This window comes from Carassius auratus, chromosome 8 (assembly GCF_003368295.1).
Source record: "Carassius auratus strain Wakin chromosome 8, ASM336829v1, whole genome shotgun sequence".
Classification (NCBI taxonomy): domain Eukaryota; kingdom Metazoa; phylum Chordata; class Actinopteri; order Cypriniformes; family Cyprinidae; genus Carassius; species Carassius auratus.
In genome coordinates this window covers 22,474,054-22,493,147 of record NC_039250.1, presented here as the reverse complement: position 1 = coordinate 22,493,147, position 19,094 = coordinate 22,474,054, and the positions used below count along the sequence as shown (strand labels likewise).

The window sequence follows — 19,094 nt, the reverse complement described above, 5'->3', positions numbered from 1 at the left end:
AACAGTTTACTTACTCCTTGTGTAAGGTTCCATTTTAAGGCTTAAAAACGTGAAAACGTCACAACTGGTTGACTAACGATGCAGGCTGAAAAGTAAACAAACGAATTGACCACCAGGCTGCCTTAAAGAGGCAACACCTTCACTTTTAGGATAAGGCAGTCAGTGCGTGTGTATGTGTGTGTTAATGCATATTGCATAAATCCTTGGTTTCTGCCTGAATATGTGTACACTTCACAATATAATGTGACGTAATGCACTCGAGTAGTGTCGGAGGACAGTAATTTACTGATTAATGTTACAGTTGGTACCTGTAATGGGTACATAGAGTAATTTTCTGTAATTTATTATTTGAGCTGCATAAATTCTTAAAGATGCACCTCATATTACAGTAAGATATTGTTCCCAGAAGATACAGCAAAACACTGGCTATTTTACAGTTATTCACCCTAGAAAATACAGCAAGGGTTAACAGTGTGATGTCAATTACATACGCAGAATTATATCTGAAAGTTTTTTTGTGTGTGTGTGTGTATGTGTGTTCCTCACTAACATTTGGATATTAAAATGTAATAAAAGGACAGCAATTAAATTCTGTTAACACTTTCTCTGACAAGTGTATGCAGTGGGACCTGTTTTCCAGTTATACCCCTTTTCTGTATAGTCACATATCATAAAGTCAGCATGCAATAAAAATTGACCCATTTATAAAATGCATATTAAAGATATTAAAAAAAAAAACCCTATAATGTCATGTCATAGCATTAATGTCATAACAAACGTTATCTTCCTGGTGAAATGACAGACCTCTCTGGTGACATATGCTGGATTTCTCCAATCATTTACTCTGCTTAAACCCCAGCCCTTACTTACAATTACCTGCAGGCTGGCATTCAGATCTGTCTCCATTCAATCTGACGGATGAAACCAAGTCTCAGCCATACTTTTTATTTTTATGTTTTTACTTTTTTGATTAACTGCTACACAGGCTACGTTATAATACACGAGAAAAGATCTGTCGCCACTTCTGTTTCAGTTACAGTTATGAACGAAACATTTAACAAAACAGCAACACTATAATATACATAAAAAGTAACAACTTGTGAACTAATGAATTTACTAAATGTATGAGCTGACATTTACGAAAAATATCTGTGTCCTGAGCACACAGTTCAAGCCTTCAAATCAAATATATTTTCATATATACTTCTTATATACTTGACTCTTCTATGTCACTGTTTTATTGTATTTGCAGCTTATGAAACATGATGAAATAGAAATCATAACAAATATTTTACACCGTTTTGAACTTAGCATTTGAAATCAAAATGCAAAAACACTTCTAGTGAAAACCTTTATTTGTGTAAATAATTGGCCACTTGACTCGAATGGTACTGAAAGTCTGTGTGACAAGTAGCCCCTGTCTCCCCTGGGAAATAATTATCAGGAAATGGACTGACATTCAAATGGAGGAACATGATGTTTACAGGCTCCACCCAATGCAACACAATACATTTACAACACATTCACTGCCTTTGTGTTTGAATGACTCTAAGAGAGGGTGAGCATTTTAATTTCTCAACCATTTCATATTCATTGAATTTGTCACTTGTACAGGTGCTTAAGCACAATTGCTATGGCCATTTCTGTTCGATCATGAAATTGGACACCACACAGAGAGAAAGACCCAATCAATAAACAAAGCATTGCTCAGATGCTTTACTTGAGTGGTGAATCAGTTACACCCACATTAACACAAAATAGAGGTGCGGGCAGCAGTGTGGGCAGACACCTTCAGGCACGCAGTGCAATCTGAGATGTGACTTTAAGAGAGCTATTATACCCCAGAGCTTTACAGTGGGACTGCAGTCTTTCCCCTTCCCATCTAAACAAGCTCTGCATTTAAGGGAAGAATATATTTTTCTAATGAAAATTAAAAAAAGAGTTAATAGAGGGGAAAGCACACTCTGGAAAAATGTACGTTTAAAACTTATTTGCTGTTTAGAAATATGATAGACCACAATTAAATTTATATGTATAAATAATAACTATAATTCATATAACAAATATAATTCATATAGGCTTTAATATATACTTTTTTCCACATATACCACCATTCAAAAGTCTGGGGTTGGTAATTTAAAAAAGGTCCCTTATGCTATATTTATTTAATCAGAAATACTGTAAAACAGTAAAATTTGAAATATTACAATTTAAAACAGCTGTTTTAAAAATAACATTTTTTAATTTTAATATTGTATTTTATTTGTCTAATTAATTAGCAAAGTCTTCAGTTTCATTATCCTTCAGAAATCATTCTAATATGCTCAAGAAACATGTCTTATTATATTGAAAACCGCTGTGCTACTGAATGTTTTTGTGGAAACTGTGATACTATTTTTTTCAGGATTCTTTGATGAGCAGAAAGTTTAAAAGAACATTATTTATTTGAAATAGAAATCTCTTGTAACCATGTTTTTACTGTTACTTTCGATCAATTGAATGCATCCTTTCTCAATGAAATTATTCATTTCTTTTAAAATAAAAAATTGTTCTGACCCCAAACCTTTGAGTGTACATCAAATCCAGTTACCATTTTAAATGCTGGCTGTATTTGCTATGTACATGGTATACATAATTTTATTGTTGCTTTTCTCAGGCTAGTTTCTAGTTTTTATTACCGTAGCACTGAAACACACACAGAGATGAGCTCACACTCTGCAGTGATATAAAACTCAATTATTCTGCACCAGATCCTCTTTCCCTTGTTAGTGGATTCTCAGGGAATTGTTTGACAAGGGTCGCTTTCCCTTGAGGAAACAGTTGTTATTCTCCAGCAGGAACCAGTTGCTCAAGTCTCTCCATACAGTGCACAGTATGTGGGATATGAATTGAAGTGAATTGCCACTTCTGGTGTTGACCCTAATTCTGAGCTATTACATTAACAAAGGGAACTAAAACCCTCCTTCACAAAGCCGTTCCATTAGTGAATGAGCAAAAGTATTCATAAACAAACACGTGAATGGTTCACAGTCGGGCCATTCAAAACAACAGGCATGGACTATATGGTAAACAGCCATCAAGCTGCAAATATTTGACTATTTGTTAAAATTCTGGTTATTCTGCAAAGGCTGTCTGAGTTTATGTAAATATATAAATAAAAATGACAGAAGTGAAAATTGAGTTATAGATTACATGAACTAGTGAATATAATTATCCAATTAAACTAATTCCTTCATAATTTAGTGCTGGACAACAATTGATCATGATTTATCGCTTCCAAAATAACAATTTTTGTTTATATGATATATGTATGTGTGCTGTGTATATTTATTATGTATATATAACACACATACAGTTGGCCTATGTATTTTTAAAATATATGCATTTACATGTATATATTTCTATTCATATAATTTATATTATCTATAAACATATTTAATATATAAATATAACATATTTTCCTAAATATGTTAATGTATGTGTGTGTATTCATATATAAATATACAGAGCACACGCACACAATATTATATACACAAAAACTTTTATTTTGGATGCAATTAATCACAATTAATCGTTGCCTAAAAAGGCATTCTCTTATATAAAAAAGGGAAGAAAGAAATGCTAGAAATAGTTATTTGATTACAATTCCTAAACTTAATGATGGAAGTGTAAAATAATTTCACATTTTTCATAAACTGTAAATGATTGCCGTTATCAGAGCCAGGCAAATAAATACATCTTTTAATAGATGATATTGTGGCATAGTTGTGGAAAAGCTAGCATATAGATATATAATGAAGTCAAATAAACATTGTTGGATGAAATGTAGTCTCTTTGCAGCTGATAAGAGAACAAACATTGCATTGTGTTTTGACTTAAAACCTACTTGCTTCAGTCCACAGCTTTTTACTCTGCCCTGAAATGTCAACAACCTCAAGCCCCAAAACGTTAAGTGCTCTACCTGTTCTGCGGACATTTCTTCTTCTCTGCACTAAACACACTCTGTAGCATCTCCAAATAAGCACAGATAGCAAAACTGAGATAATATTGTGTATATTTCTGTTTTAGTTGGTGAATCCACATGGTGACATTCAGCAAGAATTATGTGCCATTCCATATGTATACCGCAAGAGGTCGCTCTTCAGCTACCCACGTGACGCGCCTCCAAACAACCGCCAAATTGCTTGCTTTGCTGTGTGTGTAAAGCTCTACATTTCATTCAGTCAACACAAAATAGTCAGAGGTCTCATTTTAGCATGTTCTAATACATACATAACCTTCCATGAGCTGCTCAACGAGGTCTTCTTTAACCAAACTGGAAGTTTCAGCGCTTGAATGTTTGTGAGAAAATGTTCTCACTAGTTTATAGAGACATCTGCACGGTGTGTGGCACCCTGGGAAATGGGGTTATAAAATAGATGACAATCCAATAATGATAGGCAGTAAGAACAGTAAATATTTACAGTAGTTGATTAGTGTTAATTTGCAGGTACAGTTAGAGACAATCAATCACAGGACAGTCACAGAGAATGCTACAAAATAAACAGCGATTGAGTAAGAGTTTTGAGAAAGTGCTTGCACTGTTCAAACTGTTTTCTTTCGGGAAGTAAATGACCTGTATTAAGTGTACCTGTGTTACCTCTTCTTGAAATTGTTAGATTTAAAGGTCATCCTTACATAGAGCAGTAGCGCTCACTTGTAACATTATGATGGCTTCCCTGTAATGCAAACGGGGTTAACTGTGTGTCCAGAGGGAGTGTGTTTCAGTCATGTATGTAAGCATTTGTGGCTTTAGCATGCTCAGGCAGGATCACGCTGTACAAAGCCCTCTTCAGCACTCTGAAGTCTTTGTCTTTCTGCCAAAAAAGAAATAGGAGAAACAGATCTGTGGAAAGAAAAGGCCCAATGCATAAAGGATGGGAACTGACAGCATAACTGCATGTATGGGCAAGATGGGGGAATGACTGTATCTCAGGTGGGCAAAACACTCTGAAAAATGCAGTCAGGTGAGATTTTAGATTAGGGCAAGGGGAGGGGCTGTCGACAGGTGCTGACTCCTAGAGAGGAAACAAAAGACAGAGCAAGACTTGTTTGTGGATTCTAAAATGATCCAGGGAAGGAAAGGTGGGATACTGAAGTTTTAAAAGGATTTTCAGTTCTATTGGTTTTAAATCTAGTATTTAGCGTTTTTTATTCTTCATTACAAATCATATTTCCAGCATAATAGTTTGAGTAAGAAGTTTAAGTGAAAAATAAATAATATGAATAATATTTTGAAGTATCTTAGTATTTGGTTTGTTTTTGCTTTAGTGACAGAAGCACTTAAGCTGTATGAAGATTTTCTCCAGTATGGTTTAACATGATCTAAAGACCATGTTGAACTTCAGTGGAAAAAAAAGATCGACAGATCAGTCACAAATTTAATTAATATAGTTAATCGTACATATTTTTATTTCTCTTGAATTGCAGCATTTAAAATATTTTTAAAATCCTAAACTGTTCTGTTTAGTTTTAAATCGCAGATTAAAATTCCATATCAAAATATACAGTAACATTCAAGGAAAGGAGTCTTTTCAGAATCCTGAAGAAAAAAAGAGAGAGATTTAAAAAGCACAACTGTTTTCCACATTGATAATGATAAGAAATATTTCTTATGCAGCAAATCAGCATGTAAAACTGATTTCTGACGGATCGTATGACACTGAAGACTGGAGTAATGACTGCAAAAAAAATAAATAAAATAAATTGCCATTTCATCACAGGAATAAATGTAAAAGCGTTTATTGTATATTTTTATTAAATACCTTGATTTTACTGTGCTTTTGATCAAATGAAAGCAGCTTTGATGAGCATTATAGAGACTTTTTTCAAAAACATTAAGATATAAAAATACAATTATACAAAATACATTATTAAAAATGTAGTATTTTTTACAAAATATATTATGCAAGAAAAAATAACCCATCCCCATGCTTTGAACAGCATATTGGTCTTTTTAATAAATTTAATTGCATCCTATATTATATTTTTCAAAACGTATGTCTAAACTTGTGTTCAGATACTCTTACAGTCTATCTATTTGTAAATGTTTGTAAATGTCTAGTAAAGAAATAGTCAATGCAAATTTTAAGTTGGTAATGCCAGGAAATGTGTTTCTCAAGAACAGTGATAATATAACAAGGAAAGCATTCATGTCTCTGCCCGGCTGCCCTGGCATGTTGATACTTGGAGAGGAGGGTAGATCCACATTACCACCTGAATGTTTTATTTTGAGCTGTCCGTCTCCTGAGGTAATTCAATATGACCACATGTACTGTAAGTCCCTGTGATACACACCTTTGAACATCTCATCCATGATTGGGTTTATATAATGATGATCCGTTTCATTATACATTTTTAAACTAATATAATATACCTTTTTTATTGTGCTTATTTTATGTGCATTTTGATTTTAACTATCCTTTTAGCCCATGTTGGGGGTGTTATGGTGGGGTGGGGGGTGAAAGACAGCTTCCCGAATTGTCCCCTCCCATCAGGCACCTGTGGTGGTAGGTCACCTCATGCAGACAAAGCAGAGGGAGGGGCTGGCCTTCAAACAGCCAATAAGAAGCCAGAGAGCCATGATCATGGAAAGCGCAGAGCACTTGAGCTCAGTGACAATTCAAAGCTGAGTGAGGATCGATTCTGCCGCTCACAACTCAGTCTGTTTAGGAGCATTGCATTAGAAAACCCTGAAGATCAGGAATGGCGGTCACTAATTTGCACTACATCACTCGGATGAGCAGTGGCTTCAAAGTGTACATATTGGAAGGTAATTATTACATTTTATATGTTTAAACTAAGAATAACATTATGTATGCATGCTATCTGCATTGTTTATTTTAATTCCAGTCTAAACCAAAAATTACATTGTGTGCATTGCACATTTTAAAACAATAATCATTATTATTAGAATGAATGCACAATGTAGCATGAATATGCATCATACAACTGGAATTTATACTGTCTAGTCTTTTGAAATTGTGTTTTTTATGATGTTAGACATGTTTATTTATTCATGTTGCTTATTTTTATAAAAAAAGATAAGTGTAAACAATCCAAAAATTGATCTATAAATATTTGAAAGGATTTAAAATATGAAAAGAGGCTGAGAAACCCCTTTAACTAGTGGCAAAATTATGATGCTCTTATTTTGAAGGTTAGGTGAGTAGAGTTTAGATGAAGATGTGCTTGATGTGTGTTTTAGACTGCAAATGAAAGAGATAAGAAAAAGGATGTGGGTCTGTTTTTTTGTCTTTAATCTCCCCATGAAAAATATCCCTCCCTGAGGCACTATAAATCAGTCATCAGTCAAGGTTTAAGGTGTGGTTTACACCCAATCCCCCATCCTCTGTCATGCAGAGTCAACCTGCCTTGTCACAGTCCACTGCTTAGGAGATCTGTGAGTGTGTGTAAGTGGAAGAGGCTTCTGCCAACAATGCCCCCTCATCGCCCAAGCCATTTGAGCATATAGTAAACGCTAAAATACCACAGATGTTAATCAGCGATCAAATCAACACTGGTCCTGACCAGTCTAATATGCTGTTGATTTGATGTCCACAGCCCATGATCTTGTTTTTACACCTTTCTAAAAGTAAAAAAAAAAGTTGTAGTAGATGTTCAAGTATAAAATCTTACATTGATTGTGGTATATGACTCATTAGAGGTGACTTACTGTGAAGTCACTGTAAGTCACTATAAGTTGCAGATCTCTAACCTTTTTCAAGAGTGAATCATGTTGTGATGTTGTGAAATATCTCATTTCATAACAGTAGATATTAGGGGGCAATAGCAGTTTTTAAGGCAATGTTAATGTGTCACACAATGCAATGGACTTTTGGACTAATGGACTAATTCTGGTTCAAAACCTTGTAAGTTAAAAATGTGACAAATGAAGAAGAGAGAGAGAGAGAGGAATATTTTTTATGTTGGTGGAAGTCTTTTTTTATTATTTCTATAATTGTTACATGCTGTGTCTTTTTTAATATTCACTGTTCATCATTTTACAAAAAAAATAAAAAATAATCCAGCACAACTTTTCATTTTGAGACAACAAAAACCTATTGACCTATTAATGAGCTTTAAATCCATTGTCAGTTGAAGCATGTAGCAGACTGTGAACCGTGAGATCCTTGCATGACACTGTTTGTGATATTAGCATGTGAATGGTGATGTGTATTTCAGTTTGGATTAGTCTGTTACTATCGTTATTTTGGGTAAACATGCTGTGAGCCACATGCCTTAACCCACAAAGCCTGTTTTGCCCCTCAGAGCAGTACGAACAACAAGTGATATCCTCATTTGTTCGCTGATGTCGTTTTTTTGGCTCGTATGTTTTCCAAATTTGAATGACATTTACCGTTAGCGGTGAATCAGCTGGGTAGTTCTACAGTAATGCTCACAGAGCCAGTTGATCTTGCTCTGCCACTTAACGGAGTTTACATTTAACGGTGGCCCAACAACGTTTTTTCCCACAATTAAGATACACACGCGGTGATGCAATTCCAAGGATTAAGAGTCAGTTGTTTACTTGTTTGCCACACCTTTTCACAAGTAAGGGAATCGGTGACTGGCAATGACCGTGTGAGCACCCTGCAGCGATGTCATTCATCTTATCTGAAGTCACATGGGCATGTGTTCATCTTTTCACAGGACAGCCCAATCTGAGAAGTGAAGACAGATTTCGCCACATGACAAGCGAAAGGGTGCGGATGCGTCCTGCACATCCCATGAAGCACAAACACAGTTCAGAGAGAGGACGGACACTTGAAGAGAGGTAATGGACCATGTACAATCAGTCATGGAACCAATACCCAGGAGAATAATACAGACCAAGTCAAATTTTTTGCTAATTCTTTTTTTCTGTTTCAGAAGAGAAAGGGCCCTCAGCAAGAGCCTGGCCAACAGAGCCCGAAGATCATCTGGGTTCAGTATCCCTGAAAGCCCCACATCCACATCCACATGGAGCCCAACAGCCAGCCCCACTCACCTGATCCCCAGCCCAGTGTACTCCACCCCAGTCATGGACGAGCCTCTGGCTCTAATCAAAAAACCACGCTCAGAACCAGAGAAAACAGAGAGCCAAAATAAAACCACAACTGTCAGACAAATACAGGTGATTACTACTTTTAAATCAACTGAGCTTATGGCATCCTTTAAATTAAAATCCAATGCTCATTAATGAATATTTAGTAGCAGTAGTAGTTGTTGTTGTTTTGTGTAATTAATCCTTTTAAATAAAAATGAAGTAACATGAATGATTGAAAAACAATCCAGTGCTGGGCAAAATATGGACCAACCCAGCGATTGGGTTGTTTTCAACCAATAGTTAGGATGAATTTTTAACCCAACCGCTAGGTCAGAACAACCCAATCGCTGGGTTTGTCCATATTTTTCCCAGCAGGAATCACGTATAAATTGATTTTTAGATGTTTTTAAATAACATCATAATTTAACTAATATTTAATTATACGATCACTATATGTACAAATCAATATCTTAATAATCATTAATAAACATTATATGTGAAATAATATAATAAAATACCATTTTATTATAATTATTCATAAACACACCTAATTACAAAATATTTATATTTGTTAATTCATGAACATTTACAAAAATAACCATATGTAATATTAAATATGAACTATAATATTTGTAAAAAAAAAAAAAAAAAAAAAAAAGATATAAATGTTCTTATATATGAAATAGAAGTGTTTAGAGCATGTAAACATAATCCGTGGAATAATACAACAAAGTCTGTGAATATTTCCAGACATTAACCAAACAGTGTTCTTGCTGCAGTTTTTAAAGTTGGATGATAATACATAATTAAAAGACCAATTTGTGGCTGCTCCATCCTCAGCAATATGTGCTGACTGAACACCTTCGGTGTATCATACCATCCTCCTCTTAGAGTCTATCCTGAGGCCACTGCAGTCTTCATCCTCACTCACTATCTATGAGACACAACAGAATGCAGAAAGGCACTTTTGTGTTCCTGAGAGAGTGGCTCTTTAGAGTGCGGACAGGCCTCTGCCTGTCTCAGATATGCAATCCAGCCGGATTCAGGGAGAAAATGTGAGCAATGGGTGGAGGAATGTTGTCAACAAGTCTCAACACACCAGTGCTGTTGTTGACCTGCTAGTGGCATCAGGGCTAAGAGTGAAATAGTCTAGAACCACCAACCACAAACATAACTGACCATCTTGTCCTGTCAGTTTCCTATTTTTCATCAGTTTTATTCATAAGCCATTCCAAAACTGCATTATAGATGGATGGGATGGATGGGGGGAAAAAAGTACTGCGACAAAGATTTGCTGACCTTTGTTGTCTTTTTCAGATACGGCCTTCTGTCATCACCTGTGTTTCCTCTGCAACAAGGTCAACAAAAAAAGACTGCTGCAATCACCCCACTGGTAAAGTAAAAAGCTGCACAAGCGCTTGGTGCTCCTCCTTTAACATGTCTGTGCAGATCAGAACAAATAGTTTTTGAACATCATCATTTGAATCTGTCTCTCTACAGGTGTTACCCAGCACAGTTATGACCACGTTGAAGAGCATTTCCAGAGGAGCCTCGGGATGAACTACCACAGAGCCGCCTCCATCAGCGTGTCTGTAGATGACCACTTTGCCAAAGCACTGGGAGATAAATGGCTCCAGCTCAAAGCTTCATCCTCCTCCTGCCATTCATCCTCTTCCTCGTCTTCTTCATCTCCACCCAGCAGTCCGACCTTCATCCACTCGCCCGGCTACAGCCAGAGTCCCAAAAGAGCTCGCAAAGATTCAGTCAGCCCTACCACGACCACACCAAACCTTTGGTCTGATAAATGAAGAAGAGAGCAGAATTAAGTGTAGATATGCCCAAATGGACTCAAGATGCGTGTGTAGGCCCATGTATTTCTGCTGTAAAAAGCCAAAGGGAGATCAATTGATGTGTTGTAAAAGTTGTCATGAGCACATGAGGAATTGTTAAAAGGGAGATTTTCCAAGTCTGACCTTTTTCGGATCATTTCATGGTAGCTAAGCATCGTTGGAGGTGGCTTTTGTCATTGGTTTTGTGGGTGCCACTGGTTTTTATGTGTTGACTGTGATTGCACTGATTATTACTAGTAACATTTCATCGTCTGTTGTAAGCTTTCCTCTGATAATACGTGCATATTTATATTAGACAGTGTACCAGGATCTTGTAACCTAGAAGGAGCACTGAGCAAAACAGACCAAAAATTACTAGGTCAGAAAGTTTCATGTTTTAATTGAGAAGAAATGCTTGAAAAAAGAAAAAGATGAGGGTAACTGTTTTGCATCTCTGTATGGGCTACTGCTGTTCATTTCAATCCCTGTGTAAATTTCAAACTTCAACTTTCAAATTGTACATATTTCAACTTTCAAATTGTACATATTTGTAATAAACATTTTTTTTAAACAAACACTTTGGGTAAAATTGGATAAAAATATAACAATATATTAGTAAAATATTTACAGTGCATGTCTTGTTGTGAACAAATAATCCAGATACATGTTCAAACGTGGGAAGCAAGGACACAAAATATAAAATATTTTGAATAAATATTGATAATAAGAAATATTTCTTGAGCACCAGATCAGTATATTAGAATGATTTCTGAAGCATTATGTGTCACTGAAGACTGGAGTAATGATGCTAAAAATTCAGCTTTGTGTCACAAGATTAAATGTCTTTTTCAAAGTGTTTTCAAATATATTTCTCATTATAACAATTCACAGTATTACAGATTTTCCTGTATTTTCGATCAAATAAATGCAGTCTTCTTTCAAAAACATTAACAGTAGCCTGCATTTTAACAGTAAGCTACTCCAACATGCGTTATATATTTGTCTTTCTAATCTCTCATCAAACTTGTAGTAATAACTTGCTCTGCCACTTTTAATAATCAAATGACTTCATGATGGTTAAACTGCTGTTTCATTACCCCACAGAAAGTAATTTGAACTCTTCAGATATGTTAAAAGCAAACAAAAAAATACACAGTTATGCTCTTCCAATTGAATTCTGTTATTATATTATTATAGATTGACATTCAGTCATCAATATGTCTTTCCTATTGATTTGTTTCAATCTGTCAAACATCATCTTTCATGATAAATGGACTTAGACTTGTAAGGGTCATAGAGTATTTTTGTTTTCTTAGTCAAAAATCAATAGATGAGATGTTGTATGTTTATGTAAGTGATGGTTATGGGAAGGTAAAATTAGTCAAAACACCCATTTCATCTTTTCAGAGGCCAGATTCAAGCACTGATATGTAGGCTTAGCTTGCCAGCAGCTACATCGCAAATAGATTTGACCTTCTTAGATTGTTTATGATAAATAGAAAACAGTTGGAAAACAACTTGCCTGATTAGAAAAAAAAATCAACTGCCAGTTAGTTCAGATGCAAAACTTGTCAATCACAAGATCAGGTTCAAGATGCTGAGAAACAGGTTTGAATGAAGATTTGCTGGCACAAAAGCACAGTAAAAGCCATTGAAGAGGGTTCAAAGAAGTCTTGTTGCCAAAAGCCCTGCCTTCTATACTCTGTTGCAGGCTTGACTGGCCTCATACAGGGGAGAGTCTAGTGTTTCTCAGAGAACAAAATGTGACTCATGCTCAGTGGCTTAATTCTCAAGGTGTTGCAGTAACATGATGTCCTTGAGGAATGTGGCCACCTCAAGGCAGCTTTAAGTCACATGAAAGGTTAGTATAGATGACATAATTGTCTAGCAGAGCAGAACGTATACAAAATATAACCATCAAGATTAACAATAGTATTAACATTATGTTAGTTTGTTTTTATTGCATTTGCATACTTTCATGGCATCTATGTGCACATAACAGTCGTTACATTTAGAATGTATGTGTAAAAAATTAAATAAAAGTAGTTCCCATTCACATGCATGCACCTTAGTGTACCTAACAATGAGCATTATATGTGTTACAGCATTTATTAAACATTATTTATTAGCTGTTCATTGTTAAATCATTTTACAAAAGGTTCTTTAAATAGTATTAACAGATACAACTTTTTATTTTAAAAATGTATTAGTAAATGTTAAATTATATTTACTATTTTTATGTTTATGTATCCTTTTAGCATCCACGTTGTCTCAGGTGTCTCTCCTACAATCCATAATGAGAAATAAAAATAGAAACCTGAAAAACCTGACAGAGAGACAACTGTTGACATACAGTAAGATGAGACTGAAAATGTGGAAATTCTTGCAATTAATGCATATTTTTGGACAGGTTGATGGAAACTGTTGGAATTCATATTGAAATCTTTGATTTTTTTATTATTGCCGATTTCTGAGCAATAATGTGAGATATTGTTGATATGTCTAAAAACTCTCATCAACTCCAATAGAAGTTTCATCTGTTAATTTTATTTAAGATGTGAATATTTGTCACTGCAGGTAGCATCATCATGTCCTTTCTGCAACTGAAAGTCTAAACATGCATTTATGCAGTAATTTTCCCTCTGTTATCGTGCACGTCAGCTCTGCTGTAATTGAGCCCCATCCCTCAGGCTACACATACTGTGGCTTGTCGTGGGGTGTTCTTATAATTCTTCAAGTCAAGGGGAGGGGGGGGGGTGGGTCTGCGTGGGCCGCTCTGAATTCTGAATATCATCCTTTAACAATAATCATGCTTTGAATCAGCATTTAAAATGGATGAAAAGTTTTCATGAGGTTTTCAGAGGAGAAGCAGGTTTTTAAAAGGCCGCACCCTCCTTTCCATGTCAAAGCATGTGTTGAAACAGATCCCTTCTGACATCAGTCATTGCCTTATATTTTATATTCATTTCAGGACTAGGGTGGTACCTTAAAGAAGTGCACTAAAAAAGCAAAAAACTAACTCACATTTTCCAGTGCACTGTGAAAAATCATGATGGAATCTGATGGATCTTTTTTCCACATTTCTGAGGTTCCAGTTTACCTCAGAAATGAGGAGAATATGGTTGTCAAATGTTGAATCTATCCCAGCCACTGTATTAGAAACACCCTCACAACAGTGTTTATATTCCACAACAAGTTAATATTAAAAGTAAAAGTAATATATTATAGTGTTGTAAATGTACATTAATCACACACACACACACACACACACACATTGCTAGATTTACAGTGGTAATAAATATGCTATTTAATGCTATTATTATATACTTGTATTTTGGATTAAATGTTACACACATGAACTTCATTCTATTTATTTACTTATTTATTTATGTGGATTAGTATTGGTATTTTCCAATGAATCTTTTTGCAGGTAACCTGGATATACATCAGCTGGCTACAAGTGACTCTCTACAGTACATGACCGAATCACTGAATCATTCATTCAAGCACACTGATTCACTCAGGAACACCAGTAGATGATGTGTTTTGTTGCTCGGAGACGATAGAAAATTATGTTGTGGCTTCGATTGAAACAGTTTTAGATGGTGGATTGTAAGTGTTGCATATAAAATGTAAGTTACACAATATTAACTTCTTGTTTATTGAACTGCTGTATAAAACAATATCACGCTCGCACACTATACATGTTTATACATACAGACAATTACACTTTTTCTTGAGTGATATGGATATTCTTATTTCAATTGTGTAGACACTTATATATATTTAATAATCACACCAAAACATACAAGTGACATTTAAACTTGCGAGTTAAAATTTCACTTAAAGCAAGTCCTTGGTTGTTTTTATTTATTTGTATGGACTTTGGAGAGAAAGTTGCTAGTCGAAGCCTTCTGATTGAAGCAGACTCAACCTTTATGTGTTGTGCAGCACTCCCTGCATTATTCCAGTAATTAAGTGCTCATGCTTTTGAGTCACTTCCGTAGGATTACATTTCAAAAAGACATTCAACCAAACCTTCACATTCCCGCCTTTACAGGTCTGACAGACAGGTAAGTCAGCACCAGCACAGTCTGTGACACATCAACTGTCTGCACCTCTTCTCTTCTCCCTGCTCCTCAGGCTTGGCTGCGTTACCAGGGAGGCCAGGCAACATATGTGTGATTAATTCACTCAAGGAAAATGTCTGTGGACTAGTCATTTTACTGTTTTCTTCTTTCACATCACTCTTCGCCTTTTCTGTAAGGGAGGCACAAGCCAAGCTTGTAGTCAGGGATTTTTTGGGGGGATTTGAAAGCGTACCATACAGGCCACAGCAAGCCTTTCAGGTCACACTCACACACACACAACATGCACAAATACACACGCAGACATTCCTCGCTTCTGAGAAAATTGCTTTGAGTGATCCTACCGATCCTGTTTGGCAAGGGAATGGAGGGAGGGTAGGGGTGGATGAAGGAACGACAGATGGAGGAAAAATTAGGAGAGATGTACAGATAGACAGCAGGTTCCTTGTGAACTACTTTTTAGGGGTTTATTTGCAGGTTGAATCAGGTTTTTTAACTGTTATGGTTCAGTTTTGTTTTACCATGGAAATAATCTCTATATGCTGTTAGTTATTTTGAGAACCTGATGAGGAAATGATGGGAAAAAATAAACCTGAGGAAATGCATATACAAGCTTCACTTTTTGCTTGTGAATTAGGCTATGGCACCATTTTACTTTAATTTGTAAAGTATGTGCATGTTATCATTAGAATAAGTGTTTATTAATTAGGAAATTACATAGATAAAGACATGGAATAAAGTTCAGAGAGCATTTAAAAGCCTGAAAGAGAAATCAGGATATAAAGTTTGAAAACAGATTAGCTATAGGTCTAATATTGTACCCCTAAGACTAAAGTAATGCATTTATGCAAATATCAGTGCAGGTAATTGCATAGGAATTATATAATTCATTAAGAACGTAGAAAATAAAAGTGTAGTTTTTCTTCTAGTCTTTGTTTTTTTCTCCTTTGTTATTAATTATTATGTAAGACTGACTATTAAAACTAGCAGTAAAATGTCATATTAATAAAAAAAAGAACATTACAAATAATATAATATATATATATATATATATATATATATATATATATATATATATATATATATATATATATATATATTAAATGCACAATAAATTGTTTGATGATGAAAGAGTGTGTTCTTAATTAAAAATAAAGCATGGACAGATACAGGTTTCTTCTATCATGTTGGGGACTTTGAAATGTATTTTTTTTTATACTGAACTAATGATATTTCTACATCTAACCTTCACAAACATTCTTGAATATTTCGATTTTCATGATTTTGTTAAAGCATTTCCTCATAGGGACTGCTGATCCCCACAACGTAGGCGATTTATTTTACTGACCTTATCTTTATATGCCTTATTTTACTGTTTCACCTCTATTTTAAAAATAGCACTGTGAGTAGAGTCAAAGAAGCAGAGGTAAAAGAATTAGTAATGAATTTGTGTTTTACTGGCATCTAGTGGCAAGGTATTTGTATTGCACAGCTTTTCATTGTACACTGGTCAGAGATAAACAGTTGGGAATTTCAAGTGAGTGGCATTATGGTTAAATATCTGGAATGGTAACCGAAAGGTTAGTTGTTCAATCCCAACAAATAATAATCTATAGCCTACATCAATCACTATTGTAGCAATGCAATGGCTAAAAAAAAAAGTCAGCTAAAACTGATAATTAGTCATTATAAGCAATAAGTAAATGTCTGTCATCAGTAAATTGATATGAGTCTATTGTGACTCATGATTTAGTTAATAAACTGTCACTTACTTTTTGCAGAACCAAGAGTAAAGCCTTTCATAAAACAGCTAATGGTGGTAAATATCCAATAATCTGTTGCAATAATGCTTTAGTGCATTGGTAGCAAACTGAGCCTACTAGTATTTTAAATCAATATAGTTTCATTCTTTTTATAATTGCAGTCCTCCAGCTGTGAAAATATTACTGACAGGAATGGCTTGAATGCTTTCAGGGGTCATGTTTGAAAAGGTTTCTGAAAAGATTTGTTGATGGGAGATGTTGGCAGGAGAGACTCTGGGAATGGGTTTGCTTTGCCTCAGGCAAGCACTAACATGCTCCCGGCTTATGATTGAAAACCAGTGTGAACTATTGTTAAAATAGACTTGTTTATGTGCGGGAAAGATTATGCCCTACTGTTCTTTTCACTGTTATTGTCATATCTTAATGAAATGAAGTCAAAGCAATACTGGCTGTTTCGGTCTTTCATAATTGAGCGTCTGCAGATCCATGTTTAACAAAATGTCTAAAGAACATGAAATACAGATAAACACTATATATTTAGTTGTCACTGTGAAATGAAAAAGTCTGAATGATTATACTGAACAGCACCAAGCACATAAATAAATGAAACCTCCCTCTTAAGTAACCTGTCATTGTACCCTATAATGCAAAGATTTATTTAGATAGACGCCACTGTGTTCTTGTCTTTGTGTTTATAGTTCAGGTCTCCCACAGCTCTTCACATGTCATTATCTGTTATTTCTTAAGTGATGTTTTCAGTAGAGGCGGAAAGTATTTCAAAATAATCTTTTATTTACCCTTTCACATAATATTTAACATTTCTCATTCGTTTTTAGCCACCCATTGTTCACTTTATTTGTATAATTACAGTAACGGGCTTTGTAAAATTGCATGTAATTGGTGGTTATTTTGGGTGTGGTGATTTGTTCAGTCAGTGTGTCAGTGTTGTTTTGGGCAGTTGCATTGTGTCAATAATCAGGCTTTTTGTGTCACATTCAAACCTACAGTACAACAGCCTTATCCCTCTGCATCTGTATTTCATTGACATACAATAAAATTATAAATAATTTTGTAAATGAAACCAGCAATTAATCTTAAGCAATTTGTCCCCAGCAGTCAGAAAAGTGTTTTAATGATTATTGATGATTTTAAAAGATTGGTAAAGACCACTGCAGAAATACTGTTGATTATATTAGTTATATATATATATATATATATATATATATATATATATATATATATATATATATATATATATATATATATATTCAAGTTGTTATAATATTTTATTTTACATTTCATTATAATGTTTTTATAATATTTGTATTATTAAATTTTAAAATACTTATTTCTAAAATAAAAATGAACTACATCCATGTGAAAAATGCAAAAAAAAATAATAATAAAAAAACTTCAATTAAGAGATACATGAGACCATAGAGTTTTACCAGACATATTTTGGTAAATGTTTGAACTTTCAGTCTGTGATTTGACACTGAACTGCAAACCTATATCATTGTATTTACACAGAGGTTCTCTAAAACACCATCTTTAAAAATCGTAACCATTGGTTTAAAAAATGATTGTAAACAGTTTACAGTACATTATCATTAGTACATTTATTTCTTTAGGACATCTGTTATTATGCTTGGATTATTATGTAACAAATTTTAAACAGGTTTTCCCTCAGATGTTCTCAAATTTTCATCCTAACATCATGCATTTCGTATATAGTGCCTCCCATTCGATGTTTTATATAATACATTTATATTATATATGTATTCTTTTACCTTTTACAAGCAATATTCTATCATGATTCACTGAGCTGCACATTTATTTCTAAAGCACAGCGGTTTACATATAGTGGCACATTCTTCTGCATTTTTATCTAGTGACCTATATATACATTTTATGTGTGAAGAAAAAAAACTGTCTTGGGATTGGTGCAGAGCAGACTGGGCTTCAGAGATCTGTGTCACCCAGTTCAGCAGCAATCGACGGAGCAGGGAGAAAACAGCTTATTTTAGCATCTTCCTGCTCTGCATCAGACTGCTAACCTATTAGTGGAGCAGCTGAGCAGCCCTCAGACACATGTGGGTGAAACGTGCGACAAAACCAGACTATTTAGTCTGAAGATTCCTTTCCTGTTTTCCTACACTTCGAGTTTAAATACAGGTTTAAGAGTGCGGTTTGTGGAAAAACAGAGCTGCCACCGTGTGCCGTTACTGTTTGTTCCCAGAGAGAGTTAAAATGAGAAGGTTATCTGTTTTGTAAAACCAGAGCCAAATATTATGTTTGAAAACTGCTTCGGAGGAGTAAGTTCAAAATGTCAAGGCTGATTTCACAA

General features: G+C 34.8%; 1 protein-coding gene across 1 annotated transcript; it reads left to right on the top strand.

The window, feature by feature from the left end:
* The first annotated feature begins 6,643 nt into the window (after positions 1-6,643).
* On the top strand, positions 6,644-11,471 carry LOC113107676 (transcription cofactor vestigial-like protein 4). Its single transcript, XM_026270345.1, has 5 exons — positions 6,644-6,811; positions 8,692-8,815; positions 8,911-9,154; positions 10,385-10,460; positions 10,568-11,471. The coding sequence occupies exons 1-5, from the start codon at positions 6,745-6,747 to the stop codon at positions 10,873-10,875; spliced, it is 819 nt and encodes a 272-aa protein (XP_026126130.1). The 5' UTR covers positions 6,644-6,744; the 3' UTR covers positions 10,876-11,471.
* The last annotated feature ends 7,623 nt before the right edge of the window (positions 11,472-19,094 follow it).